The sequence below is a fragment of the Neoarius graeffei genome, chromosome 19 (genome assembly GCF_027579695.1).
Source record: "Neoarius graeffei isolate fNeoGra1 chromosome 19, fNeoGra1.pri, whole genome shotgun sequence".
Classification (NCBI taxonomy): domain Eukaryota; kingdom Metazoa; phylum Chordata; class Actinopteri; order Siluriformes; family Ariidae; genus Neoarius; species Neoarius graeffei.
In genome coordinates, this window is record NC_083587.1 from 24959261 (window position 1) to 24986988 (window position 27728).

The window sequence follows — 27728 nt, forward strand, 5'->3', positions numbered from 1 at the left end:
AGACCTAAATCCCATTGAGCATCTGTGGCAAGACTTGAAAATTGCTGTTCACAGATGCTCTCCATCCAATCTGGCTGAGCTTGAGCTATTTTGCAAAGAAGAAATGGGCAAAATTTTCAGTGTCTAGATGTGCAAAGCTGGTAGAGACATACCACAAAAGACTTGCAGCTGTAATTGCAGCAAAAGGTGGCTCTACAAAGTATTGACGCAGGGGGGCTGAATACTAATGCACATCACATTTTTCAGATTTTTATTTGTTTAAAATTTTGAAGACCATTTATCATTTTCGTTTCACTTCACAATTATGTGCTACTCTGTGTTGGTCTATCACAAATCTCCATAAAAGACTTTTAAGTTTGTGGTTGTAAAGTGGAAAAATGTGAAAAAGTTCAAGGGGTATGAATACTTTTGCAAGGCACTGTACTTCTGGTAAAATCGTGCGGTCTGATTGGCTCCCTGGCAGGCAGTATTTTCCCTTAATGCCTGTGGGCGATGATGGACTTTCTTTCCAAGGCGCCGGCTTTCAATGTTGCAAAAAACAATCAAAAACAAAACGACAAAAAAAAAAAAAAAGATTAATTGGAAATCAAAAACAGCCGAAACACAAAAGACAAACAAGAGTCACCGAATTATTAAAAAAATGAGCAACAAAGAGCATTCAGAAACTGCTAACAGAAATTCAGTTTTGAAATCATTCATTCATTCATCTCATTATCTCTAGCCGCTTTATCCTGTTCTACAGGGTCGCAGGCAAGCTGGAGCCTATCCCAGCTGACTACGGGCGAAAGGCGGGGTACATCCTGGACAAGTCGCCAGGTCATCACAGGGCTGACACATAGACACAGACAACCATTCACACTCACATTCACACCTACGGTCAATTTAGAGTCACCAGTTAACCTAACCTGCATGTCTTTGGACTGTGGGGGAAACCGGAGCACCCGGAGGAAACCCACACGGACACGGGGAGAACATGCAAACTCCACACAGAAAGGCCCTCGCCGGCCACGGGGCTCAAACCCGGACCTTCTTGCTGTGAGGCGACAGCGCTAACTACTACACCACCGTGCCGCCATTTTGAAACCACTAGCCATTTATTCCGCATGCGTGACTCAACTATGTTACAAATATGACGTGACTGAAAGCAGCGTCACGCCTCATTATAATGACCGTCTATTTTAATTTTAGAAATGAAAAAAAGTTATATAATAAACTCCTTATTAACCTCGCTTGCTTGGTCTTTACAGGAAAATATCAGACCGAGGTCCGTACAAAAAGATCGAGGTCTGATATTTTCCCGTAAAGACTGAGCAAGTGAGGTTAATAAGCCGTTAGTAATAACACCTTTTAATCAGATTTATTATTTGACTTGATTCGGTATACTGTGCCAAAATGTCAAAGACAAAAAAAAAAAATCCATCACAGCAGCATGGAAATGATTATCAAAAACACGTTTCTCTGTACTGAGAACAGAACAGAAAAAACAAAAGGGCAGATTTTGAACTGTCAGTAAGTGTTTCTAAAAATAAGTTTGTCAGTTTTTTTGTGAATTAAGCTCCAAATCTGCATAACGGGGAAAGAATTTGTGGTCAGGAGCGTAGCTGTGTTGGTCCGATCGCTATACAATAAAACCCTGGGACAGCGAGTGAGTAAGAAAGGGATAAAACACAACAGAGCATGCTGGTGCAGGAAAATAACCAACAACAGGGTGGTGTGATGCAGCCTGATGTGAATAATGGTACATCTTGAAGTGTTTTGTTCCTCTTCTACCACAGCAAACTGCCAATCAAAACCACATACAGTGGGGCAAAAAAGTATTTAGTCAGTCACCAATTGTGCAAGTTCTCCCACTTAAAAAGATGAGGGAGGCCTGTAATTTTCATCATAGGTATACTTCAACTATGAGAGACAGAATGAGAAAAAAAAATCCAGAAAATCACATTGTCTGATTTTTTAAAGAATTTATTTGCAAATTATGGTGGAAAATAAGTATTTGGTCAATAACAAGTTCATTTCAATACTTTGTTATATACCCTTTGTTGGCAATGACAGAGGTCAAACGTTTTCTGTAAGTCTTCACAAGGTTTTCACACACTGTTGCTGGTATTTTGGCCCATTCCTCCATGCAGATCTCCTCTAGAGCAGTGATGTTTTGGGGCTGTCGCTGGGCAACACAGACTTTCAACCCCCTCCAAAGATTTTCTATGGGGTTGAGATCTGGAGACTGGCTAGGCCACTCCAGGACCTTGAAATGCTTCTTACGAAGCCACTCCTTCGTTGCCCGGGCGGTGTGTTTGGGATCATTGTCATGCTGAAAGACCCAGCCACATTTCATCTTCAATGCCCTTGCTGATGGAAGGAGGTTTTCACTCAAAATCTCACGATACATGGCCCCATTCATTCTTTCCTTTACATGGATCATTCGTCCTGGTCCCTTTGCAGAAAAACAGCCCCAAAGCATGATGTTTCCACCCCCATGCTTCACAGTAGGTATGGTGTTCTTTGGATGCAACTCAGCATTCTTTCTCCTCCAAACACAACAAGTTGAGTTTTTACCAAAAAGTTCTATTTTGGTTTCATCTGACCATATGACATTCTCCCAATCCTCTTCTGGATCATCCAAACGCTCTCTAGCAAACTTCAGACAGGCCTGGACATGTACTGGCTTAAGCAGGGGGACACGTCTGGCACTGCAGGATTTGAGTCCCTGGCAGCGTAGTGTGTTACTGATGGTAGCCTTTGTTACTTTGGTCCCAGCTCTCTGCAGGTCATTCACTAGGTCCCCCCCGTGTGGTTCTGGGACTTTTGCTCACCGTTCTTGTGATCATTTTGACCCCACGGGGTGAGATCTTGCGTGGAGCCCCAGATCGAGGGAGATTATCAGTGGTCTTGTATGTCTTCCATTTTCTAATAATTGCTCCCACAGTTGATTTCTTCACACCAAGCTGCTTACCTATTGCAGATTCAGTCTTCCCAGCCTGGTGCAGGTCTACAGTTTTGTTTCTGGTGTCCTTTGACAGCTCTTTGGTCTTGGCCATAGTGGAGTTTGGAGTGTGACTGTTTGAGGTTGTGGACAGGTGTCTTTTATACTGATAATGAGTTCAAACAGGTGCCATTAATACAGGTAACGAGTGGAGGACAGAGGAGCCTCTTAAAGAAGAAGTTACAGGTCTGTGAGAGCCAGAAATCTTGTTTGTTTGTAGGTGACCAAATACTTATTTTACAGAGGAATTTACCAATTAATTCATTAAAAATCCTACAATGTGATTTCCTGGATTCTTTCCCCCCATTCTGTCTGTCATAGTTGAAGTGTACCTATGATGAAAATTACAGGCCTCTCTCATCTTTTTAAGTGGGAGAACTTGCACAATTGGTGGCTGACTAAATACTTTTTGCCCCACTGTATGGTACTTTTTTAAATTGTATTTAAAGGAGAACTGAAGTCATTTACACAAAAAACTTGCTTTATTTCTTAATGAATGTGTTATTCAATTACGTTTTCGGTTTTAGTAACCTTATATCGTGACTCGTATTGGCAACTAATTGCAATTAAATATTATACTTATCGGCCTGTTCGGTTTTTAGCCATGTTGAATTTAGTTCGTTTGGTCCATGGCAGGCGTCGCTTATCCGCGCGATCTTCACAAGACTTGTGCGAGGCTTCGAAACGTGAAGTGTCAGTGCCGCCATTTTGAAAACTGTTTTCCAAACGAAATATTACACAAAAACGAGTTTAAATGACGATTACTGCCTACTTTCTTCAAACTTTCCTGATTGCTATCAAAACAAAACTTCCAGCTTGATTACATCAGCATTCGAAAGAGGGCGCACGCGTCTTTTGACAACGTTGGCAGATGTCGGTCACTTTTGATTTCCGCTGTACGTTTTACTTCCGTCCTACGATGTCTCGCACAGGTCTCAACGAATCTCGTTTACGGCCGTCGCTTTGACATACGGACTGATATATTACATAGCATATTTCAAACACTCATAACTTGCTATAGCAGCGACAAAATAACCATCAGAAATGCATTCCTATATTTAATAAAATGAGAAATAGAATTTTGATGATAAAAAAACTTGCCTTCAGTTCTACTTTAAAGTTGTGGAACGTCTACAAAACAAGCTAGCTCCTGTTATCACTTGCGTTATAGCAGATAGAAATCTTAAATTTTAAAAGGTACAGCTTTAACTCTGATTGTTAAAGCTCCGACACTGGAGACTCCTTGTATAAATGTGACAAAACGTCTCCTTAGAGAAAACCTCGCCATGTCAGTGATGCCAAGTTTTCTTTGTTAAATAACGTTTATTATGAGGTTTAGATTACGTACAGGATCGGCCAGTCAAGTCCTTGTGAAAGAGTTGCACTTTCTGTTCAAACAGCGTATAAATTTGTGTGTGAGGTAATCAATCAATTAAATAAGCGCACACACAGCAGATGTGGTGGATGGAAATTAGTGGTGTGTGTGTTTAGAGGGAGATGGAGAAGCAGAGAAGAATAGAGCTGGAACAGAAGTTGTTAAAGCAGGCAAGAGAGCACTATGACCGCTACCTGCTGCTGCACAGAGGAATAACACCATGGAAGCAGCTGGTGGAGCAGAGCCATGCCAATGCTCAGGTGAACCAACACACACACACACACACCAGTGGGCTGACACTCATTCATAGCCTCACATATCACATCCTACACAAAGCCCAGCTGCTGCCTTTCACACAGCGCTGCGTTACTGATGTTCCCATCGTACCCGTGCTTTTACACCTGTTCACACTTATCAAGATGGATGGGCAAAGACAGGATACTGGGGTTGGAGGAAAAAAAAATGAAAAGGAGAGAGAAATATACTCCAAATCCTATTAGTCACAAAATCACCAAGAGGTCTTAGCCGACCAGCTGGGCGGCACAGTGTGAAAATGTAGATGTCATTTAATCCAAAGACTCATTACACACTCATGTGACCAGGCTTGGCGTTCTTTCTTTGCTGTGTGAGAATCATCACATCCCCCTCTTACTAAACCCTGCTATAGAAAAACCATCAAGGCTTGTCATCCTCACAGAGGACTTCATTGCACACATCTCTCACACTGACAGAGATGGCTCCCATCCACACACACCATATGGAATGGCAATGACAGTGATTTTGCCAACTGCGCCATCTGAGGGAATCAGGCTATAACGCTTATTATGTTAATCTCTCTTTCCCTAGAAAGCTGTGGTGCATCACACACAGGTTCTACAAAGACGCTGCCTTCTGTTTTGGCAACACACAACAAGCGAGGCCCTGGCAGAGAAAAAAAGACGTGCAGGCCAACTATACGAGCGCATTCTCCTCCGGCGAACTCTGTACAACTGGAAAACGGTACAATTTGTCACTACAGCTCTTTTGTCAAGCCGCTGTTACCTCAGTTTATAAGTTTTCAGATGCAGCAAAATGTTTCAGAGAATAGATAGATGGTCAGCAGTGCAAGTGGTACTCTATGCCGATTAATCCCCGTGTGTTTACTCAGTTTAAGCACCTACAGTCTCACCTGGAGATACAAGCTGAACACTTCTACACAACTCGGACTCATAGAAAGGTCTTCAAGGCACTGATGGATTACGCGATCCACCAGAGACTGGAGACATGGGACAGAGAGCAGCAGGCTGACGAACACAGTGCCAGGTCAGCAGAATACCCAGGACTAAATATAAGCCTTTTTGTGAGGTTTACAAGCTGACTCGGTGTGTGTTTGTGTGTGTGTGTGTGTCGCAGGGGAGCACTGAGGAGATGTTTCGCTGCATGGCGGCGTCTGCCAGAGCTGCTGCAGGAGGAAAGACAGCGAGAGAAGCGAAGAGAGCAGCTCCGACGCAAAGTGTCCGAGATCCTCCCGGACTTCCGGTCCTCATTGCTGGACACACACATCTAACGAAAACAGGTTTCTTGCCTGTTTCTTGAAACATAAATTGCTGGAGTTCATGAAAAAATGCGTACAAAAAAATTCAGGTGTGACGTTTAGAATCTTTTCAAAACTTTTATTTTTTGAGTCACAATCAATTTGAGCAGCTCATCACTGATGCATCGTGATACACAGATCAGAACAAACAGTGTGTAGCTGAAACCTGTGTTCTTCCATGAAGTTGTATTTTTTGCTCATGTGTTTTTAACAAAATGAGATGAAATTCCATATGTTCATTCTGAGCTGATTTTTTTTTTTTTAACAAAACACTGCAACTCGATTATTTGTTTAACAATTATATTAAACGGGCGGCACGGTGGTGTAGTGGTTAGCACTGTCGCCTCACAGCAAGAAGGTCCGGGTTCGAGCCCCGTGCCCGGCGAGGGCCTTTCTGTGCGGAGTTTGCATGTTCTCCCCGTGTCCGCGTGGGTTTCCTCCGGGTGCTCCGGTTTCCCCCACAGTCCAAAGACATGCAGGTTAGGTTAACTGGTGACTCTAAATTGAGCGTAGGTGTGAATGAGAGTGTGAATGGTTGTCTGTGTCTATGTGTCAGCCCTGTGATGACCTGGCGACTTGTCCAGGGTGTACCCCGCCTTTCGCCCGTAGTCAGCTGGGATAGGCTCCAGCTTGCCTGCGACCCTGTAGAACAGGATAAAGCGGCTAGAGATAATGAGATGAGATTATATTATATTAAACAAATCTCTATTTAAGGAATAGAAAACATGACATACACACACACACAGTGTCCTCTGACATCTGTTATTGCACATTCACTGCGACAGTCTGTTTTATAGCTGGCTGCAATTCTGGACAAGAATACATTGTGGTCTCTTTTATTTCCCCCTCCTCCCATGTCCCAGCAAGGCACTAAATCATGAAGTGATATCTACACAACACTACTTTGCATTCTGGGCAGTGGAGACAGAGAAACACAGCAGCTCTGAAAGTTACGGGTTCGTGGTATGCTTTATATGGCTTAGGAGTCACAGATGTTAGGTCTGGTGAACAGTTTGATGCCCAGACTCGATCACTTTTGAGGTGTACTGATAAGGAGGCATCGTCATTTGGTTAGAGCAAGATGAAAGTATACTGCTGCCACTTAGTGGACAAAAATATAACAAGCCTTTCTGCCACTCGGTTGAAACCAGGGAAATAAAACGAATCCTGGGTGTACGGTGGGTCTGGACGTGTGTAACGCTTCAGTCTGACAGCTTTTCATGACCTCCGATAAGCTACGTGTCTTTAAGGCTCAGACGTTAAGCAGATGTCTACACCAGATCTGTGGGTTTCAGGGCTTTGGGCTCCAACGTCTCACCCATGGTGAGGAATTCGGTCCAGTTGGCGCGGAAGCCGTGGGAGTACACACCCGTGTCGATGATGAGGCCCCAGATGAGACTGCGTCCCGTCTTGTCCCTCAGAGCGATTCGAGCCTCACGCTCTGTTACGTTGTAGCTGACATTGATCAGCTGCAGCACCAGCAGGTGAAGTAAACCTCCAGTGACGATGCTGCTGTACCAGGCACAGGTGAAGCACAAGGCCGAGCTGCACAAACACACAGGGTTAGATCATGACAACGCGTGACTATATTGTGTGAAGCGGACAGCTGACATCTCAAAAGCTTAAAAGTTTTACTTATTGAGCCTTAAAACACCTAGATTTTAAAAAAAGTGTGTTAAAGTGGGTTTGAATCTTTCTTATAGCAAACTGCCAGCATTTTTACTGTATTTTTTTTTTAACGAATTAACAAAATAGATTAGCATTGATTCATCTTGAGCTTGGTATTTGGAAAGAAGTTTCATGTAAGGACAAAGCCTCTTATACTCAAACCTTAAAACTGTAAAAAGGACATAACTCATCCATTTCTAATGGATTTTTTTTAAACAATTTTTATTACCTTTGAGGAAGTTGTGTTTTCGGTGCGATTTGTTCGTTTGTCTGTAAGCAGGATTGCAAAAAAACGACCCAATTTCCATGAACCTTGGTGGGAAGGTGTAGCATGGGCTAAAAAAAGAACTCATTACATTTTGGAGTGGCTCCGAGTCACGGGGCAGAGTCGCAAATTTCGTTTCTCTTTCACGAACATTGCGAGATCCAGCTTTTGGCCTTTGGATGTACGTCATTTTTTAATTCTATGCTCAGAAACGTCAGACAGCTTAAAATCCAGTAGATGTAAAAGTAGTAAAGTTTAATAGTACATATAAAACATAGCCAATGTAGAAATACGACGACTCGCTATCAACAATCCACATTCACCGGACGCAAATATTAATTCGTTCAGGTTTTTCTGTATTCTGACTCAAACAACACCGAAGACATCAAAACTATGAAATAGAGGTCTGCACGGGACAGAATTTTCAGTCCCGCTCCCGCATTGTGCAGTCCCGCTCCCGCAAAGAATTATGATTTTCAGTCCCGCTCCCGCCCGCCATATTTTGTCCCGCTCCCGCCCGCAAATCCCGCATGATGCAGACGTTCGCGTTATTTCTCACGAAAGTTCTTGTCATTGGCTTGGGGAATTAAACATGCTGAGCTTAGCTGAGCTCTCCACTGACCGATCCTTCATTTATTGTAAGTTTATTGTTTAGACTCTGACATTCTGCTGCCACATTCCAAGTTGAGCGCTGCATGCGCTCATGATTGACAGCTCTCGCTTTGATTGACAGCTCTCGCTTTGCGCACTCGCACTCCCACTTCCGAGTCTGTGGCGTTATGATTCCAACAGCGATTTCATTCTCCTCTCATATGAAGTGCTGCACAACCACAACCAGCTCCTCAGATTATACACTGCCTATTTCTCGCTTTAAATTGAACAATCTGTGCGATACACAGTCCTTTTTAATACTAGTTAATACTTTTTAATACTTTTTTTAAATACTTTTTAATACTTAGGACTAATACTCTTGACTTAACGGTAAATGTACCTCTTTTTAAAGCAGCGCTTACTTCTGAAGCACTGAGAGCTTCACTAGAGGAGCTCTGCTCTTCTGCCATGATCGGAGATCTCAAACACGGAAGAGCGGAAAGGAATCGGAAACGTACGCGAGATTAGACCACATCCGCAAATTTAGGCATCTTAAAATGTTTTTATTAATGCCAAATAAAATATCCAGCACAAATTATATACGATAGACAAATTAATAATTTATAAATTTTATTTTAAACACATTTTTAGTTAGCGGGACTGCAGCTTATCACCTCTCCCGCCCGCTCCCGCATTGTGCACTCCCGCCCGCAATGAGCTTTCAAAATTTGTCCCGTGCCGCACTGCTTTGCGTCGGGTCCCGCGGGACTCCCGCGGGAGTGCAGGGCTCTACTATGAAATAACATCTGGAATTATGTGGCAAACAAAAAGGTTTTTAAAAAAACTAAATGTTTGAGAAGAGATTCTTCAAAGCAGCCAGCGTTTACCTTGATGACACTTTGTACACTATTATTATCGTAACCAGCTTCATGAGGTTGTCACCTGGAAAGCTTTTCAATTAACAGGTTCCTTGTCAAAAGTTAATTAGTGGACAAGTTTCTTGCCGCCTTAATGCGTTTGAGATCAAACAGTAAATAATAAAAATACAGTAAACAGCCCTATTCCACAACTGTACAGTAGTAATCCATATTATGTCAAGAAACGGACAACTAAGTAAAGAGAAACAACATCCATCATTACTTTAAGACATGAAGTGACTTAATTAATAAACAAAGAAAAACCACTGAATTACAAGGTGTGTCCAAAATTTAAGTTGTGATCCATAATATTAAACAAAAAAAAAAAAAACAGCAGTTATTAAAAGGGTTCACACCTGGACTGACTGTAGACATCGGGGCAGTAGAGCAAGGCGGTCAGGACGCTCTGGGTGGGACACACACTGCGCAGCACCAGGCTGATCCCGTACAGTGAGGTCAACAGGAAGAAGAGCAGTGTCAGGAGGAAGCTGCAGTGGTTGGCCTGACCCACACAGCTGTTAATCCTGTCCAAGCAACAGTCAAGGTCAGGATCTGATTACAGCCCTCACTCATATATCATCTGATTTTTCCTTATTTTCTGCCTAATTCCAATCCTCACACACTTCTAAAGATCATACAGACGGCTACACGTACGGTCCAACAAGTGCTTTCCATTTTGCTCTCTTGGGCTTCCAGTGACAGATGGTTATGGCATTGGCGAGATTCGAACTCGCAACTTTTTGACGGTAGCGTGAACGCTTTTCTGTAGCAGCATTTGGGAGTGAGATAATACGCTTTAGGAAACAGATAAAATTAGTGATTTATACTAATAGATTACTTCCTGTTTTTTTTTTCCCCTTCAAGAAACCAAACAAGAACCAAGTTCATTCGTAAATGAGATTCAATCAATTTAATGACTAGCGTATTTTTACGCTCAATGTTTTGGCATAAGGCATAGGCTACATTGTGCACATCAGCTGTTACCATACATCCCTTTTTAGGCCACATACAGGTACTTAGATTTTTATAAACACTGGCTTTGCTATCTAAATCTAAAAGCTTGGAATAAATCACTTGCTTAATTATTAAAATTCACATTTTCTCTGTGACATTTTGTACCTGACTTTGATCTTTACCCCGTCGCTCACATTCAGTTAAGCCGCGATTCTGAACTTAAAGTCAGGAGGTTTGTGATTTGGTTTTATTTCTTTAACGATGCGAGAAAACCTGTCACCTAGTATTGGGGTCATTCCATGTCAATTCACACAAATGCCCAAAACCTCCCCAGTGACACCTCTTCAATTTGCCTTATTTTTATTTTCTTAGTGCCTTATGATGTCAAATGAAAGAATCCAAAATTTTAGCTTCCTAGCTCGAACGTTTGAGTTATGGCCCTTCAAAGTTTGGGTGCCACGCCCACTTTTGGGGTCTGGGAATTGTACACTTAATTTGCAAGCATTTTTGGAGGCCCATATATTTTGTTCTAAGGGGAATATAGACCTGTAAATTGCTATATCTATGTATTCTGGCCCTGTCTATCTGATTCTGCACCTAAAAATAGCACAAGTTTACTAACTTTAGAGAGATTAACCCCTTAAAAGTGGATTTTTTTTAATGACAATTTTTTTTTGACATTTCAAGGGTCCATATCTTGGAAAGTTTTTGTGTTGATAGGGTTTAAACTGATTTATCATATTTGGGAACTCTACTGTGTACTTAGAGAGTTTCAGGGCACTCAGAACTTTGGTGGGGGTACAGGAGGGCCCCAAATATGGCTTCGGGACAAAATTACCATTTGGTACGTCCTACTTCAGGCCATTAGTTGGCCATGTGGGCACATGGTGACTGGAATGAGCCTTTAACCCTATCAACAGACACCTTTTTATCAAACTTTTAAGTCAATAAAAACTTTGATTATCCAACTCCTTCAATATAAACTAAGCATTTGTATATGGTACTATTTTTGCATATTTTCTGAAAAATCCTAAATCCGGAAAGTAGGTCAACTGTTGTTTTGACTGCCTGTTCATGTTTAAGGTAGTAAAAGCACACCCATATAGTGATTTTAATCTATGGGAAGATTATTTATACCCAATACCCCATTAGTTATATTGACAATTACAAGGGATAAACCCTTTCCTGGCTGTTTCACGATAATGTTTTTTTTTTTACATTTGACACCTTTCCCTGTATCCAGCCAAACTCTGACCACTATACACTTAATAGTTAAATGCATCTTTCACACAGGAAAGGGAAAGATGCAAACAAGGGGATGATCCCAAGAAAAACATCCTGGTTGCTTTACTACATTTGTTCTGACATCCGATCTGGAAGTTAAACCTAGACTCATCAGGGGGTTTTTTTTCAAGAAAAGGGGAAGGGGCCCCTAGCCACTCATGTGGGGAAAATTAGCATATCAATTAGTAAAAAGGGGAAATACAGTACTAATTGATATGCTAATTTTCCCCACATGAGTGGCTAGGGGCCCCTTCCCCTTTTCTTGAAAAAAAAACCCCCTGATGAGTCTAGGTTTAACTTCCAGATCGGATGTCAGAACAAATGTAGTAAAGCAACCAGGATGTTTTTCTTGGGATCATCCCCTTGTTTGCATCTTTTCCTTTCCTGTGTGAAAGATGCATTTAACTATTAAGTGTATAGTGGTCAGAGTTTGGCTGGATACAGGGAAAGGTGTCAAATGTAAAAAAAAAAACATTATCGTGAAACAGCCAGGAAAGGGTTTATCCCTTGTAATTGTCAATATAACTAATGGGGTATTGGGTATAAATAATCTTCCCATAGATTAAAATCACTATATGGGTGTGCTTTTACTACCTTAAACATGAACAGGCAGTCAAAACAACAGTTGACCTACTTTCCGGATTTAGGATTTTTCAGAAAATATGCAAAAATAGTACCATATACAAATGCTTAGTTTATATTGAAGGAGTTGGATAATCAAAGTTTTTATTGACTTAAAAGTTTGATAAAAGGTGTCTGTTGATAGGGTTAAAGGCTCATTCCAGTCACCATGTGCCCACATGGCCAACTAATGGCCTGAAGTAGGACGTACCAAATGGTAATTTTGTCCCGAAGCCATATTTGGGGCCCTCCTGTACCCCCACCAAAGTTCTGAGTGCCCTGAAACTCTCTAAGTACACAGTAGAGTTCCCAAATATGATGATAAATCAGTTTAAACCCTATCAACACAAAAACTTTCCAAGATATGGACCCCTGAAATGTCAAAAAAAAATTGTCATTAAAAAAAAAATCCACTTTTAAGGGGTTAATCTCTCTAAAGTTAGTAAACTTGTGCTATTTTTAGGTGCAGAATCTGATAGACATGGCCAGAATACATAGATATAGCAATTTACAGGTCTATATTCCCCTTAGAACAAAATATATGGGCCTCCAAAAATGCTTGCAAATTAAGTGTACAATTCCCGGACCCCAAAAGTGGGCGTGGCACCCAAACTTTGAAGGGCCAAAATTCAAAAACCGTTCCAGCTAGGAAGCTAAAATTTTGGATTCTTTCTTTTGACATCATAAGGCACTAATAAAATAAATATCTAGGCAAATTGAAGAGGTGTCACTGGGGAGGGTGTGTGAATTGACATGGAATGACCCATTGTTATAGTTCAGTTATTACAGTTATAAGCCAAATGATATTAAAAATAATCTCAAATTGAGAATGAGATGAGATCTCAAATTGAACGCAATGACAATTTTAGCAATTAATTAATTAACCTGCTAGTTAAATGATACAAAATGTTTTAAACCGAAGTTTTAATACTGTGTAATCGCTTCGAGTTGTGTAGGTGCCGTGTCCAGCAACAATATTTAAATAAATAAACCAAAGAATACAGCATGCTTTTTTTTTTTTTTAACTAATGTGCAAATAAAATATATGATAAATATGTAATACAATTAATTTGCGATCATAAGGGTGGACCTTTTTTTTTCAAAAATAACTCTATAAATGTAAAGAAAAAGCCATTAAAGAAATTTAATATTACAATATATGTACTTATTTTGGTGGCACGGTGGTGTAGTGGTTAGTGCTGTTGCCTCACAGCAAGACGGTCCGGGTTCGAGCCCCGTGGCCGGCGAGGGCCTTTCTGTGCGGAGTTTGCATGTTCTCCCCGTGTCCGCGTGGGTTTCCTCCGGGTGCTCCGGTTTCCCCCACAGTCCAAAGACATGCAGGTTAGGTTAACTGGTGACTCTAAATTGAGCGTAGGTGTGAATGTGAGTGTGAATGGTTGTCTGTGTCTATGTGTCAGCCCTGTGATGACCTGGTGACTTGTCCAGGGTGTACCCCGCCTTTCGCCCGTAGTCAGCTGGGATAGGCTCCAGCTTGCCTGTGACCCTGTAGAACAGGATAAAGCGGCTAGAGATAATGAGATGAGATGTACTTATTTTTAAATTTAATTGGTATTAAATATCTCATCTCATCTCATTATCTCTAGCCGCTTTATCCTGTTCTACAGGGTCGCAGGCAAGCTGGAGCCTATCCCAGCTGACTACGGGCGAAAGGCAGGGTACACCCTGGACAAGTCGCCAGGTCATCGCAGGGCTGACACATAGACACAGACAACCATTCACACTCACATTCACACCTACGCTCAATTTAGAGTCACCAGTTAACCTAACCTGCATGTCTTTGGACTGTGGGGGACACCGGAGCACCCGGAGGAAACCCACGCGGACACGGGGAGAACATGCAAACTCCACACAGAAAGGCCCTCGCCAGCCCCGGGGCTCGAACCCAGGACCTTCTTGCTGTGAGGCGACAGCGCTAACCACTACACCACCGTGCCGCCCCCGGTATTAAATATTTGAGATACAATTTGCTGCTTTACCCAAAACATTGATATTATCTAAATAATTACTGTTGTATTTACTTTTATTTTCCCTTACTTTTTTGTATCTTATTTATTGTATCTGAAAATACAGAAGGCATTTTAAAGTCCTAAAGCTGTAATAATAAATCATTATGTACTGCTGTTATAATAATACTTGACCTACAGCATCCATCCAGCCATCCATCCATTATCTGTAGCCGCTTTATCCTGTTCTACAGGGTCGCAGGCAAGCTGGAGCCTATCCCAGCTGACTATGGGCGAGAGGCGGGGTACACCCTGGACAAGTCGCCAGGTCATCGCAGGGTTGGCACAGAGACAAACAACCATTCACTCTGGAGTAAATGGTAAATTTACTTAAAGCAGTGAAAGAAATGTACCAGACACAGTGATGGTCCAGGCGGAGGACACAAGCCCCGCAGATCCTGCAGTGTCCGGCTCTCGGAGGTCGCACCAGCTTGCAGAACGGACACCAGTTCCTCTTGCCGCTGTCTTTCTCCAACATGTTGCCTGCCACAGCTCGGGACTCAGCGGCCTGCTCAGGAGGACTCGTCGGATTGGTGATCACTACCTGATGCCGTGATCCGTTGTGGTAGGCGGGGTCTATATCCAGGGGAGGGCCGGGATACGTCACTGTGCTGTGCGTGTCAGCAGGACTGGGCTTGACGTAGCCCGGCCCTTTCTTTGTATTCATGAGGGCAATGAGGGTAAGCACTACGCCTAGCGTGATGATCCCCAGCTGTACGTTAGTGATGTCGCCTCGTGGTACAACCTCAGTGAGGAAGAGGTAGTACATGTAGAACAGGGAGAAGAGCGCCAGGCTGAGGAAGAACAGCGTGCGTCCTTTCTTGCGGTGGGTGAAGTAGTAATACCAAAGCACCATGCCGGGTAGTGCTGTCAGGACTACGATACCCAGCAGGTAATGCAGAGCAGCGATGTGCAAGAGGATAGGAAGTAGGATAAGTGGTGGGATCGAGGACAGGTCGACTTTTTTAGCTCCTGAAATCCAGGGCACTCGCAGACGATCCGTCACTGTGGCAGCCACTCGAGATAGCGAGTCCAGGTTCTGGGGTTCTCTCTTCATCCATCTGTGGAACATCAGGGAGTTTATTGTAATAGGTGCAAATTGTCTGCTCTTAGTGGTTTAAGTTAATCAATCTGGCAAAAAAAAAAACACACCTGACAAATCAAAGCAGAAATTGCTGCTCATTTCCATCATATACTACACAGACAGCACATTATCTACTTGAACTGATGTATGATTTCTCCCTAAATGAATGGTGCTTTTGGATTGAAAGCATTTATTTGGCCAGTCCGAGGCTGCAGATCGCACGTTTGACGCCCTTCTTCTAAACCCTATCTAACTCCCTTTATAATCCCCCTTATTAACTGATGGGCCTCCATCCCACGCAGCTCCTCCCTCACCTGTCACAAGCCTCGTCCAGATCCTCACAGTCACAGCAACATGCTGCCATGTGACTCCGCCCACCATGACGGTCCACATACTCACAGCAGCACAAAGGATCATCCAGCTCCAGCGCCTTATTGGCTCGCTTCTTCATGATGGACAGCAGCTCTCAGGAGGTCATCGTCCGCCTTCAGGGAAACAGGAAAAGCAGAAAAGAATTGAGGCTGGCAGCTTGTTTACACACTACAGCCTCATCCATTATACATCCTTTATTCCACTGCCAACACTTGCTTTAATGGCTCAGATTTCAGATTCGAGCACTTCATTCGATCCTGAACAATGTGACTGCACTATCGCAGAGCCTCAGCTCAACAATCAGGCCATGAACCACGAGCCAAAAAAAAAAGCTCAGGGTTCAATCCCAGTTGATAAGCTCCTGCTATTGTTCACCTGAGCAAGACATCTAACCTTTTAATTTCTTGCTTCAAATGAAACGTCCCTGGTAGACAGCAATGTCTGTGCCTTTGAGAAAATATAAAGCTGTGTGGTCTGACAAAACGATCTCAACATTGCTATAAATTACAGCACAGTGATTTTTTTTTTTTTAAAGCAGTTCAAGTCACTCTAACAGAGATTTGTAACATGGCGTCATTGTGTCTAATAGGCGGAGCTTAGTGTTTAAAGTTTGGACAAAAACCATTAAATTAACAGGGTTTTTTTTCCTGCCAAGTTTGTCTAATTACTACAGTTTAAAGTGCATATTCTGGACCAATTTCGTGGTTTTTTATATGAAAGTATGTCCCTTTACACACTCATCCAGAAGGGTAATTTTGCACAAGGCCATCTGTCTACAGCAGAAAAAAATAAAATAATAAAACGCGTCTGGAAAAATCCCAAGGGAGTCTGGAGCCAGAATCGTGACGTCACCTGCGGAAGCGCCAGCAGGCTGCGAGAGCTTTGCACGGTTTCAGTGCACAGCCTGTGTAGAACAAGCGCTCCCATTTCTCTCGCATTGTCCGGTCTTTTGGAAAATGATGAGTACTAGGGTTGGGCGGTATTACGGTAAGAAGGTATCCCGAGGTATCCAAAAGTACCAACGGTATCGGTCTCATTACCGTCATTTTAAAAAAATATATAATATCTAAATAAATATGGAGTACATGAGGTCATAATATAAAATAATAAATTGAAGATCATCCCGAATAACTGTGATCGTATTTTCACTAATTCTATCAATTTCCTAAAGAAGTTCTCATCGCGTGCAGGGTTGTTTATGTCGTTACCATGGCAACCCTGCATGACATTTGGAGTCTGACAGAAAGCTTCGCAAGAGACTGAGACCGCGGTTGAAAGATGGCAAGTCAAGATAACGAGTTAGTGGCAAAAAAAAAATACAACATCGGCAGTGTGGCAGTATTTTGGTTTCAAACCAAACGAAAAGGGAGAGCCAGCAAACACAGATGAAGCTGTGTGTAAAGTATGTAAGAAGACGGTCACGGCGCGAGAGGGGAACACCTCCAATCTGAGTGTTTTGAGTAGGTTACATGAGTAACAACAAGGTAAAATAATATAACGTATGACATTTGGGACGTGGGTAATAAACGTTTGAAATGTCATCTACTGAAGAAACGGAAGAAAACATCGTAGCGTAAACTGTTAGGTTTCTGGTGGGAATTAGCAATGCGCTTGCTATCTTTGTTGGGTGTGTTAAACCGTATGGATTTAAGTGGAATAATTGTAAGGAGTTATGTGATCAAGACAACGTTTTAAGCAAGGTAAGGCCATTTGATTATTAATTTCCCCGCCATGGCATGACGTGGGCCCATATGATTTTGCCTTGTGCAGCTATCACGCATTTGAATTAGGTTCGCCTCATTTGCGCTGAAGAATATGGTTTATCGCGCAGTCTAAACGGACTTGGGTGTTGGTTGATTCTTTTTCTTTTTTTTAATTTCCCATGCTTGAAAGGGTATGATCCTGCTCATCGTGTACTTTTTTTTGATGGAGTAGGTGAAATAGTGCTGCAAATGGCGTTTCAACGGAGACATGTGTAAACGACAGTTGAATGCTATTTTCAAGATGAAGGAAGAGTTGCGTGATGCTTTGAAATATCTCTTAATCCATTCATCAATGCACAAAATTCGCTTTGCTGCTTAATCCATACCACAATGCACACAATTCGCTATGCTGCTTTTAAATAGTACATTTGAGGCATAGGCGCAGGTCTGGACAAGGTCCGCCGGTATAGGCGCACGTTACACAGTAGGCCGAAACAAAATATTTTTTTCTCGGTAATACCGTATACCCCGGGAAAACACAGAGACAGTTTAAAGGTATCAAAATTTGGATACCGCCCAACCCTAATGAGTACTAATCCCATCAAGATTGGTGTTGCTACACCCTCCTACGATACATCTGTTAACCATTTTAATAATTACGAGATAACGTTGAAGAAATTTGCAGAAAACCAGCAGGTCGTTTTCTCATAAACAAACCAGAGCTGACGTAGGATTCAGAGGGAGGCGTCCCGCATGCGACGTCACGAATATCAATGTTTGCCGGGAAATCCAAATGCCAAGTTTTTTCAGAGGCGGACCAATTCACCTCAAATGGCTTGATTTCAACTGAATTTTTCTGGTATTGCGCAAGGTAAAAAAACTGCAGAGAATGCAGAATGTTCCAGATATTTGACCAAAGTTTAATATAAAATAGGAGAATTACATTGATCTCGCTCCTGAATTTACCCGTGATACGCATTTTAAGAGAAGACATGCTATAGATGCAGTTTATCCAAAAATCTTAAACATCTTGGTTGACAAACGAGTCAACATTCTTACCTGCAATGCCTTAAATGTAGGTTAATGGCAGAGCAAATCTGAAACAATTGTTTTCATATCGATCAGCTACCTAAACACAAAATCATGCCATTTAGCATATTTTTTCCCCAAGATACAGAGGAGTATGTGGATTCAACATTTATTCATTTTTTTACTCCTTGGGGGGAAAAAAAAAGCCATTCCCATCCATCCATCCATGTTCGCAAAGCTCCGCCCCCACCATCCACATTGACCTGTAGCGTAAGTGGTATAGAGGGAAACTCACTGACGTGACTTTCCCACCAGAATGCGTCCCCTCGGTCAGACTGAGTGTCAAAACCTGCTTCAACACGGCTGCTTTTAGTACACAAAACTGTGAAACCAGGAGGACAACAAATGATTATCTACTTAAATTAAAGGCAGGTGGACTCCACAGTGATCTTTACAACTCACCAAAGAAGCTGTAGTCCACATGAATCAGGTTTCCAGATATTTATATACACGAAGCAGAGCCTGAAGGGATACACAAGCCTTGATGCTTGGTCATACGTCAAGCCAAAATTAAAGTGATGAAGACCCCAGTTTAGGTTTGTACAATTTTTTTTTTTATCTTATTACAACTCCAAATCCATGTTTCGGTGCCTAGATTCCACCTGTTTCTGCAAAACCCATTGCTTCTGTTTTAGAAGTCTGTAAAAAGACAGCTCAGAGTCTTATTGAATCTATTTGTACACAATCACACAACAGCTTTCCTATTTTACGTTTGTTTGTTTGTTTGTAGGGCATTCCAGCTGTTCGGCAACACTGCCACTCATTTCCACCTACTGTGACGTCACGTGCATAGCCTCTATATTCTCTCACCCAGTTATCATCATGTTTTACAGATCTTTGGAGTTATTTGGACAAGTAAGAAACAGGTCATTTTAAAAAAAGAAGAAGAAACTTATTTGTTGCATGCACACTTCAAGCACAGTGAAATTCATCCTCTGCATTTAACCCATCTGAAGCAGTGAACACACGCGTGCACACACACACGGAGCAGTGGGCAGCCACACTACAGCGCCCGGGGAGCAGTCAGGGGTTCAGTACCTTGCTCAAGGGCACTGCATGTCTTTGGACTGTGGGGGAAACCAGAGCACCCGGAGGAAACCCATGCAGACGACATGCAAACTCCACACAGAAAGGCCCTCGCCGGCTGCTGGGTTTGAACCCAGAACCTTCTTGCTGTAAGGCGACCGTGCTAACCACTACACCACCCACCATTTTTTTTTAAGTGAGATGTTGCATAGGGCAGCACGGTGGTGTAGTGGTTAGCGCTGTCACCTCACAGCAAGAAGGTCCGGGTTCGAGCCCCGTGGCCGGCGAGGGCCTTTCTGTGCGGAGTTTGCATGTTCTCCCCGTGTCCGCGTGGGTTTCCTCCGGTTTCCCCCACAGTCCAAAGACATGCAGGTTAGGTTAACTGGTGACTCTAAATTGACCGTAGGTGTGAATGTGAATGGTTGTCTGTGTCTATGTGTCAGCCCTGTGATGATCTGGTGACTTGTCCAGGGTGTACCCCGCCTTTCGCCCATAGTCAGCTGGGATAGGCTCCAGCTTGCCTGCGACCCTGTAGAACAGGATAAAGCAGCTAGAGATAATGAGATGAGATGAGATGTTGCATATTGAATCGAATTTATTTCAGTAAGTGAGTGGTTTTTGGGCGAGTAAGAAAAAGGAGGTCACTTCCGGAAAAGAAAACTTTTGCACCCGGAAGTTGGGGCGGGGCGATCACTAAAGGAGAACTGGAACTTTTTTTTTTAGGCTATAATCTCATTTCATCTCATCTACCTTCCAGTGAAGGTCGAAGCTCAGCTCTGTTCATCAAAAGCACTGAAGTGTGAAGCTCCACTGCAGCTCTGACTGGAGTGTAAATAATAAAAGACACGAACAAAGGATTAGTACAGAATACACCACAACACACGTGTTCTATTCCCCCAGAGAGAGAAGAAATATAGATGACAGGGAACAAGGTCACTGAGAACACCACACGCCCTGAACAGTTTGAGTTCATCCCTGACAGTGAAGTGGTGTGGTTCAGAGCCCATTTCTGTGAAGTTCTCGACTGAAATGTGGCCCTCAGGGACTTTACAGTGTTTTTCATGAAAGGACACAGAATATCATCATCATCATCAGTGTCCTCACTCATTAACACACACACACACAGGGATTTCTCTCTCCTGCTTCTCCTTCTTACCTGTGTTTATCGATGGAACTTGCTGGGAAATCGCTCAAGGGAACGCACACGCCCGCCTGTCAGGTTGCCAGGTCGCGTTTTTTTCTTTCCTTCCGCCCAAACATTCTAATCTCCTAGGTTTGACTTAACACACAGCTGGATAACAGCTGTGGTTTGAATAATTCATTATCTAATATCGAAGTGTCTCACTGTCTCTACAACAAGATATACACCAGTAACACAGTGCATAAGCTCACACCGGACCCTGTCGGATTTCTCACTCATGGTCCTGCGATTCGCTTCATGTCTGCTTCGTGTAGACAAGTCAACGGGTTGCCAGATCCCTCTATTGAAATCCCGTCCAAGTCTCATCTCATTATCTGTAGCCGCTTTATCCTTCTACAGGGTCGCAGGCAAGCTGGAGCCTATCCCAGCTGACTACGGGCGAAAGGCGGGGTACACCCTGGACAAGTCGCCAGGTCATCACAGGACTGACACATAGACACAGACAACCATTCACACTCACATTCACACCTACGCTCAATTTAGAGTCACCAGTTAACCTAACCTGCATGTCTTTGGACTGTGGGGGAAACCGGAGCACCCGGAGGAAACCCACGCGGACACGGGGAGAACATGCAAACTCCACACAGAAAGGCCCTCGCCGGCCACGGGGCTCGAACCCGGACCTTCTTGCTGTGAGGCGACAGCGCTAACCACTACACCACCATGCGGCCTGAGAGAGAGAATAAAAGAGTTTGTGCCGCCTGGAAAACGAAAATCCTATCTAGCTAAGTGGCTTCGACTGTTATTGCTTGAAATGCTAATTAAAATTGCACTGTTAATGATCATAAGCATTCCGGCACATAACTGTCAGTGACTGGCAAAATTAACTCCCCTTCTTCCCTCTTTCTTTTTCTCTCACTTGCTGACTTTCCAGAGCTGAGTTTGGTTTGTTTTAGTGTAGTAGACTTCTTCATCTTATGACAATTTTCAGATTCCACGACTAATTGACAAACTGACTGGCTGCGGAGTCGGACCTTGATGAGAACACTTCTCAGCTCTTGTATATCCCGCGGTGCTTAGCTGACTATCGCGAGGCTGCCGAATATGAAATGTTTCCAATGTCGGATATTTCAGCTTCGTTTAAAAATTATTATGTGGACTTTATTTTTAGACAAACAAATGAGAACAGGGGGATGCAAGCTGAATTTAGAATTTTCCACCGATCAAAGTCAGAACGATTTTCATCATATATTAATTTCACATTTCTGAGTGAAAAAAAAAAAAAACCGTGGGAAAAAAATGCCGAGGACATGACCTCGGTGTCCTCAATGGTAGTTACGGCCCTGCACCTACGCTCAATTTAGAGTCACCAGTTAACCTAACCTGCATGTCTTTGGACTGTGGGGGAAACCGGAGCACCCGGAGGAAACCCACGCGGACATGGGGAGAACATGCAAACTCTGCACAGAAAGGCCCTCGCCGGCCCCGGGGCTCGAACCCGGACCTTCTTGCTGTGAGGCGACAGCGCTAACCACTACACCACCGTGCCGCCCTTTTACATCACATTGTAATTTTAAAAGCTTACTGTTTGATAGCCTAGTCGGGGGTTTCTCACGATTTGGCAACCTTGATGGGAGCCCTGCCTTTCATTTCCAGAGGTGAATCTTTAATGCAGACTCATAACACTGAATATATGCACAGAATAAACACAAGGACAAGTGATGTGTTCATTAGTTAATTAGTATGAAGGGGAACATTATTCCAAAATATTGCAATCTGCCTGAATCATTGTCAGCTAATTACAGAATAAAGCCTTTGTAAACACAGTTCCTGTTAATAAACTAAACTAGTGTTGGGTGTAGCGTGGGTCCAGCAAATCTTCCCTTTACACCCATGACACTTCCATCTATTGTACAAAGTTCGCCTGGATCTCCAGCTACCTCACCGACAGGCCGCAGTAAGTCAGGCTGAAGGACATCACGTCTGACACTGTGATTAGCAGCACCCAAGCACCCCAGGGCACGGTGCTGGCCCCTCTTCTCTTCACCCTGTACAACTCGGAGCTGTGTCACATTCAGAAGTTCGCCGATGACACAGCCATCGTTGGGTGTATCAGGGACGACAGAGAGGAGGAGTACAGGAGCCTGGTGAGGGACTTTGCTGTGTGGTGCAACAGGAACCATCTGCAGCTCAACACCTCGAAGACCAAGGAGCTGGTCATTGACTTTGGGAGGTCCAGACCAAGGTCACGACCAGTTTTGATCGAGGGAGTCGAGGTGGAGGCTGTGGATTCCTACAAGTACCTCGGGCTGTGGCTGGACAGCAAGCTGGACTGGATTTGCAACACCAACCACCTGAACAGGACAGGACAGAGCAGGCTATACTTCCTGAGGAGGCTGCGGTCCTTTAACATCTGCAGGAAACTCCTGTGGATGTTCTACCAGTCCGTGGTTGCCGGTGTCCTGTTTTACACCATGGTGTGCTTGGGGGGGGGCAGCACATCCAAGAAGGACACATCCAGGCTGGACAAACTGATCAGGCTCTGTGGTTGGCGTGAAGCTGGACTCTCTGGTGACGGTGGCAGAGAAGAGGACTATGGACAAACTATTGAACATCATGGACGATGCCAGTCACCCTCTGCACACCGTCATCAGCAACCAGAGGAGCCTGTTCAGTGACAGAATGCTCCTTCCCAAATGCTGGACTAACAGACTTAGAAACTCCTTTGTCCCTCACGCCATCAGACTGTACAACTCCTCTCTGGGGGGGAGGAGGGGTAACAGGAGGACAGAGGACGGGAAGGAACAGCAGCCTAGCCTGACAATAAGCAATACTGGACAATGTGCAATATAAAGGGCAATATCTCTCCTGCTGCCCCCCCCAATATCTTATTCTTTTTATGTTTGTATATGTAAATAATTTATCTAGAAGTTTTTTTCTCTATTTTTTATTCTCTGTTTATCTGTAATGATGCTGCTGGAATCTTAATTTCCCTGAGGGAACCCGCCCAAAAGGATCAATAAAGTTCTATCTAATCTAAGTTCAGATTTCATCTGTGATGGTGCCTAGTCCTTGGTGCTTTCTGCTTTAACTACATAAATGATCAGCAACCTTCAAAGAATATAAAAATAATAACTTGAACAGTAAACAGTATTAGGATCTGTCTACATTTATAACCTGCAGGGCTCTCCTTCTTTAAAAAGTTCTTTGGTTCATACGGCATAAAACGATAAGCTATTTAAAAAAAAAACAAAAAAAAAAAAACACAAAGTCACCACAAACAGGGCTTTTATTTAAAAGGTATAAATAGACATTATACAATTTATTTAAAATGTTCATACAGGAGGGAAACAAAATAGCATCATTTCCTGAAAAAGCTTTACCGTATGAGGCTGGGCTTACACTTTGATATCCATTTAGAATTAAAAAAAAAAATTACCACAAAATCATTTAAAAATCTACCATCTTTGGAGAGCTCATTTGTAAACGTTATTACAACTAATTGAGTCCTTCGAACCATCTTTACAATTAAAAATTACATCAAAGTGTAGTGTAAACATCCTACAGCTAAAATATAAAAATTTATAATTATGCTCATCCATTCCACGTTATTTATAACTTTGCTGTACATATTGTCTTCCAGAGGAACGCAAAATAAACCCTGCAGACTCTAGAAAGGAAACATTTGTATTCTGCAAACATCTGTAAATCAGTCATATACAAGCAGGAATAATGTACGTCATTCAACAATAGTGTTCTAAAAACATCAAATTCACTTTTTTGCCATTAGCAGATTTATCAACATAGTAAAAAAATATTTTTAAAATTCATTATGAATAGTTATATCGAGTCATTATGCCTTCTTACTCTCGCACACAAAGCCCTAGAGAGAGGTTATAAAGAGATGTGTTAACAACTGATGTGCTAATCAACAGGCTAAAACAGGATACATTCAATAATTAAGGTAGATGACTGCAAGCATTTACATGATCATCAAAAGGGAAAAAGGCAACACCTGTGAATTTAAATGTACTCTGAGCTCACAATTTGCAGGGGCAATGGGCCTGCATCGCTCCCTGTGCCACTACAAGTCCCTACACACTCACACATGGCTCAAAACATCCACAGCACAGAAGGCCTGAGGTAGTAACGCCCAATGGCAAAAAGGTGTCTCTGAGGTAACTGTTGCCTTCGTCCACGTCCCCTGATGTGAGCAAAGCCTTGTGGACCAAATTCCCCTGCACTCTTGGGTTACCAGGCAGCGCATCATAGCTTAGAGGCCGTCTTATTGGGCCCCTGGAAGTTCTGCTGAAGCACCACCAGAGAGTTGCGTAACTGTGGAGGAAAAGAGGAGCGGTCACTAATGGCAAAAAAACAACAACAACCCCCCCTCCTGCATACTGGAGACCTCTCAGCATAATAAGAAAAAAAGAAAGAAAGAATTTTGCACCAAAGCATCAGGGCAGATAGAATGTTCTGTGCTGAGACAGCAAAGTACACCATGTTCAAAAAGCAGCTTGAACTGTGCAGAGATAAAGCGCTGGTATGTGCTGAAGCATGTTACTTTAATAGACCTGTTCTAGAAGGTTGATGGAGTCCTGTAGCACGGCCCTCAGTAAGCGCGCATCCTCTTGGTTCCTGTGGAATGTATTCTGTTGAGGGCCGAAGTCAGGTGTCAAACTGTGGAAAAGAAGAACAACATTCTGAAACACCAATCATATGTCTCATCTCATAGCTCATCTCAGCTCATCTCATCATCTCTAGCCGCTTTATCCTGTCCTACAGGGTCACGGACAAGCTGGAGCCTATCCCAGCTGACTACGGGCGAAAGGCGGGGTACACCCTGGACAAGTCGCCAGGTCATCACAGGGCTGACACATAGACACAGACAACCATTCACACTCACATTCACACCTACGGTCAATTTAGAGTCACCAGTTAACCTAACCTGCATGTCTTTGGACTGTGGGGGAAACCGGAGCACCCAGAGGAAACCCACATGGACACGGGGAGAACATGCAAACTCCACACAGAAAGGCCCTCGCCGGCCACGGGGCTCGAACCCGGACCTTCTTGCTGTGAGGCGGCAGCGCTAACCACTACACCACCGTGCCACCCATACAGTAAATAGCTTTATATTGAAATATTTGTGTTGCTCTATTTGCGTTATTCTTGTGAGAAGTCTACGGTTCAGACCTTTATTATTAAACACTCAGCTGACGCTGGTTTCCATTGGAGATGTGATGTGTATAAACTTATGCTAATAATCTCTCAACATTATTAAATTCATAAAACATAACTAATATAAAATGAGTAATGTACAAAATAGTGAGAGACATATGATTAATAATGAATAAAATTTGTATTTCATTTATAAAGAAATATATCGAACAAGAGTGCTCTGAGAATTGAACGAAATTACAATATGTGTATTACTGACATATAACAAAAAATCCTGTCAAGTTTGGTCAAATTCCTCCAAAAACCATGAGAAGAGTTGATTTCAGAAGGTGAGTACCCTTCTTGGGACGGACGGACAGACATCGCCACGACATAATTCCCCTTCGGGCCTTTCGGACAGCAGGGGATAAAAATTGTGAGGGAAGTTGATTTCAGAAAGCAAGCACACCTTGATGAAATTGCCAAAGTACAAGTTTGTTAATAATCAAGGGCATAACTCTGGTAAAATTTGCCCAAATTAAACGAAATTTCAATATGCGTATAACTGTCATATAACAAAGCCTTTTGCCAAGTTTGGTGAAATTCCTCCACAAATTGTGAGAAGAGTTGATTTCAGAAGAACGTACACCTTCATGAAAGTGTCAAATACAAGTTATTTAATCAAGGGTCAAAACTCTGGTCAAATTTTCACAAATGAAATTAAACCGCAATATGCGTATTACGGACCCGGTGCCGTGGGGGGGGGGGGGCGAGAGGGGGCGTCGCCCCCTCGTGGCTACAACCCCGCCCCCTCAACGGAGACTCAGATCACTTAATTGTTTTCTTATGAAAATATAATGTATTATAGACGTATTAATAATTTGCATTTTCAAATACGAAATATTAAGTGGTTGCGCATTGCACAAAAATACATTTCACATAAATCACTACTAAAACTGGCACAGTAGAACAAATCTGATTGGTTGTTATGACGCTTACAAGTGCACTGTCTCTGCAATATCCTGTAATATGCAGTCAGTTTACGGGAGTAGTCTTTCCCCCACCGAATTAAACCAATTCAATCACAATATTGTGAATCCATTTTCTTTCTTTGTAGGCTAAGTTTATCTCCGTTTATGTTGGTGTATGTGTTCATATATGGTCCGCTTTGTGCGCAAATAGCGTAAGAATATGTGTCGTTGACGTCACCCCCCCATGCAGAGAGGGTGAAAATTCATCACTTCAGAGTGTTTTGTCCCCTACACGCCTAAACTGGGATCGTGGATTAAGTGGTTAGCGTTGACTCGGTGCGAGTCAGGAAAGCTATTACTGGTGCAGCCGTGGGGTCTGTTGATTTTTTTAAATTATGATTTTGGCCGCCGAGCCAAGTACCTTAGACTTGCATTGATGTTTTGTTTTCATGCCGCGGAGCTATTTGTATGTATTTTAAATTTAAAGGACTTGCCTGTAGGTTTGTGTGTTGTTTTATGTTTGGCATCTTTCCGGTTGTAACGCGTGTCTGTGAGAAAACTGGAGGGGAGGGTTAACAGGTGGGCACGGGTGTTGATAAAGCACAACTGCCCTGGTAATGTCACATGATTTTCCCGTACTAAAGCAACCTTCGGGGCCGTGGTTTTGTGGTTGGCGCAGTTAATTGTTTGAAACACATTGTCGGACCGCCATCACTACTACACACTATATGAAAAATATTTGCCCCCTTGCGATTTCTAATTGCCCCCTTAGTAAACTGTTCCTGGCGCCGGGCCTGGCGTATTACCGTCATATAACAAGGCCTTTTGCCAAGCTTCGAGAAATTCATCCAAAAATTGTGAGGTGTTGATGTCAGAAGGCAAACACACCTTCATGAAACTGTGAAAGTACAAGGTTGTTAATCGAGG

The 27728-nt window shown here is 42.9% G+C and overlaps 3 protein-coding genes across 6 annotated transcripts in view; 1 reads left to right on the forward strand and 2 right to left on the reverse strand.

The window, feature by feature from the left end:
- Positions 1 to 6192, forward strand: part of ccdc191 (coiled-coil domain containing 191) — a 35551-nt gene extending 29359 nt beyond the window's left edge. The window contains exons 11-14 of the mRNA XM_060899922.1: positions 4475 to 4618; positions 5205 to 5357; positions 5506 to 5660; positions 5751 to 6192. Of these exons, the coding sequence (XP_060755905.1) occupies positions 4475 to 4618; positions 5205 to 5357; positions 5506 to 5660; positions 5751 to 5904 (606 nt within the window). The 3' untranslated portion in view covers positions 5905 to 6192. The remainder of the gene's footprint in view (positions 1 to 4474; positions 4619 to 5204; positions 5358 to 5505; positions 5661 to 5750) is intronic.
- Positions 5997 to 20996, reverse strand: zdhhc23b (zinc finger DHHC-type palmitoyltransferase 23b). Of its 3 annotated transcripts, none has more exons than XM_060899921.1 (6): positions 20686 to 20996; positions 20280 to 20351; positions 15739 to 15824; positions 14609 to 15316; positions 9729 to 9896; positions 5997 to 7476 (listed from the first exon to the last, which is right to left on the reverse strand). In XM_060899921.1, exons 4-6 carry the CDS (start codon positions 15310 to 15312, stop codon positions 7203 to 7205), a joined length of 1146 nt encoding a protein of 381 aa, XP_060755904.1. In that variant the 5' UTR covers positions 15313 to 15316; positions 15739 to 15824; positions 20280 to 20351; positions 20686 to 20996; the 3' UTR covers positions 5997 to 7202. The 3 variants fall into 3 exon arrangements, with proteins under 3 accessions (XP_060755904.1, XP_060755902.1, XP_060755903.1); XM_060899919.1 differs by having other exon boundaries at positions 15654 to 15824; XM_060899920.1 differs by lacking the exon at positions 20280 to 20351 and having other exon boundaries at positions 15654 to 15824.
- Positions 20997 to 23941: 2945 nt separating this feature from the next.
- Positions 23942 to 27728, reverse strand: part of gramd1c (GRAM domain containing 1c) — a 33722-nt gene continuing 29935 nt past the window's right edge. For both annotated transcript variants that reach the window (XM_060899925.1, XM_060899924.1), the window contains exons 17-18: positions 25245 to 25350; positions 23942 to 25005 (exon numbers count right to left, since the gene is read on the reverse strand). In XM_060899925.1, the coding sequence (XP_060755908.1) occupies positions 24937 to 25005; positions 25245 to 25350 (175 nt within the window). In that variant the 3' untranslated portion in view covers positions 23942 to 24936. The remainder of the gene's footprint in view (positions 25006 to 25244; positions 25351 to 27728) is intronic.

Excerpts from the sequence above, each read along its gene's own strand:
- zdhhc23b (XM_060899920.1), bottom strand. The coding sequence starts at position 15,790 with ATGAAGAAGCGAGCCAATAAGGCGCTGGAGCTGGATGATCCTTTGTGC. Across the intron at positions 9,897-14,608 it reads CTGGACCATCACTGTGTCTG|GATTAACAGCTGTGTGGGTC; the intron begins GTACATTTCTTT and ends TTGCTTGGACAG. Across the intron at positions 7,477-9,728 it reads GATGTCTACAGTCAGTCCAG|CTCGGCCTTGTGCTTCACCT; the intron begins GTGTGAACCCTT and ends GTGTTTGTGCAG.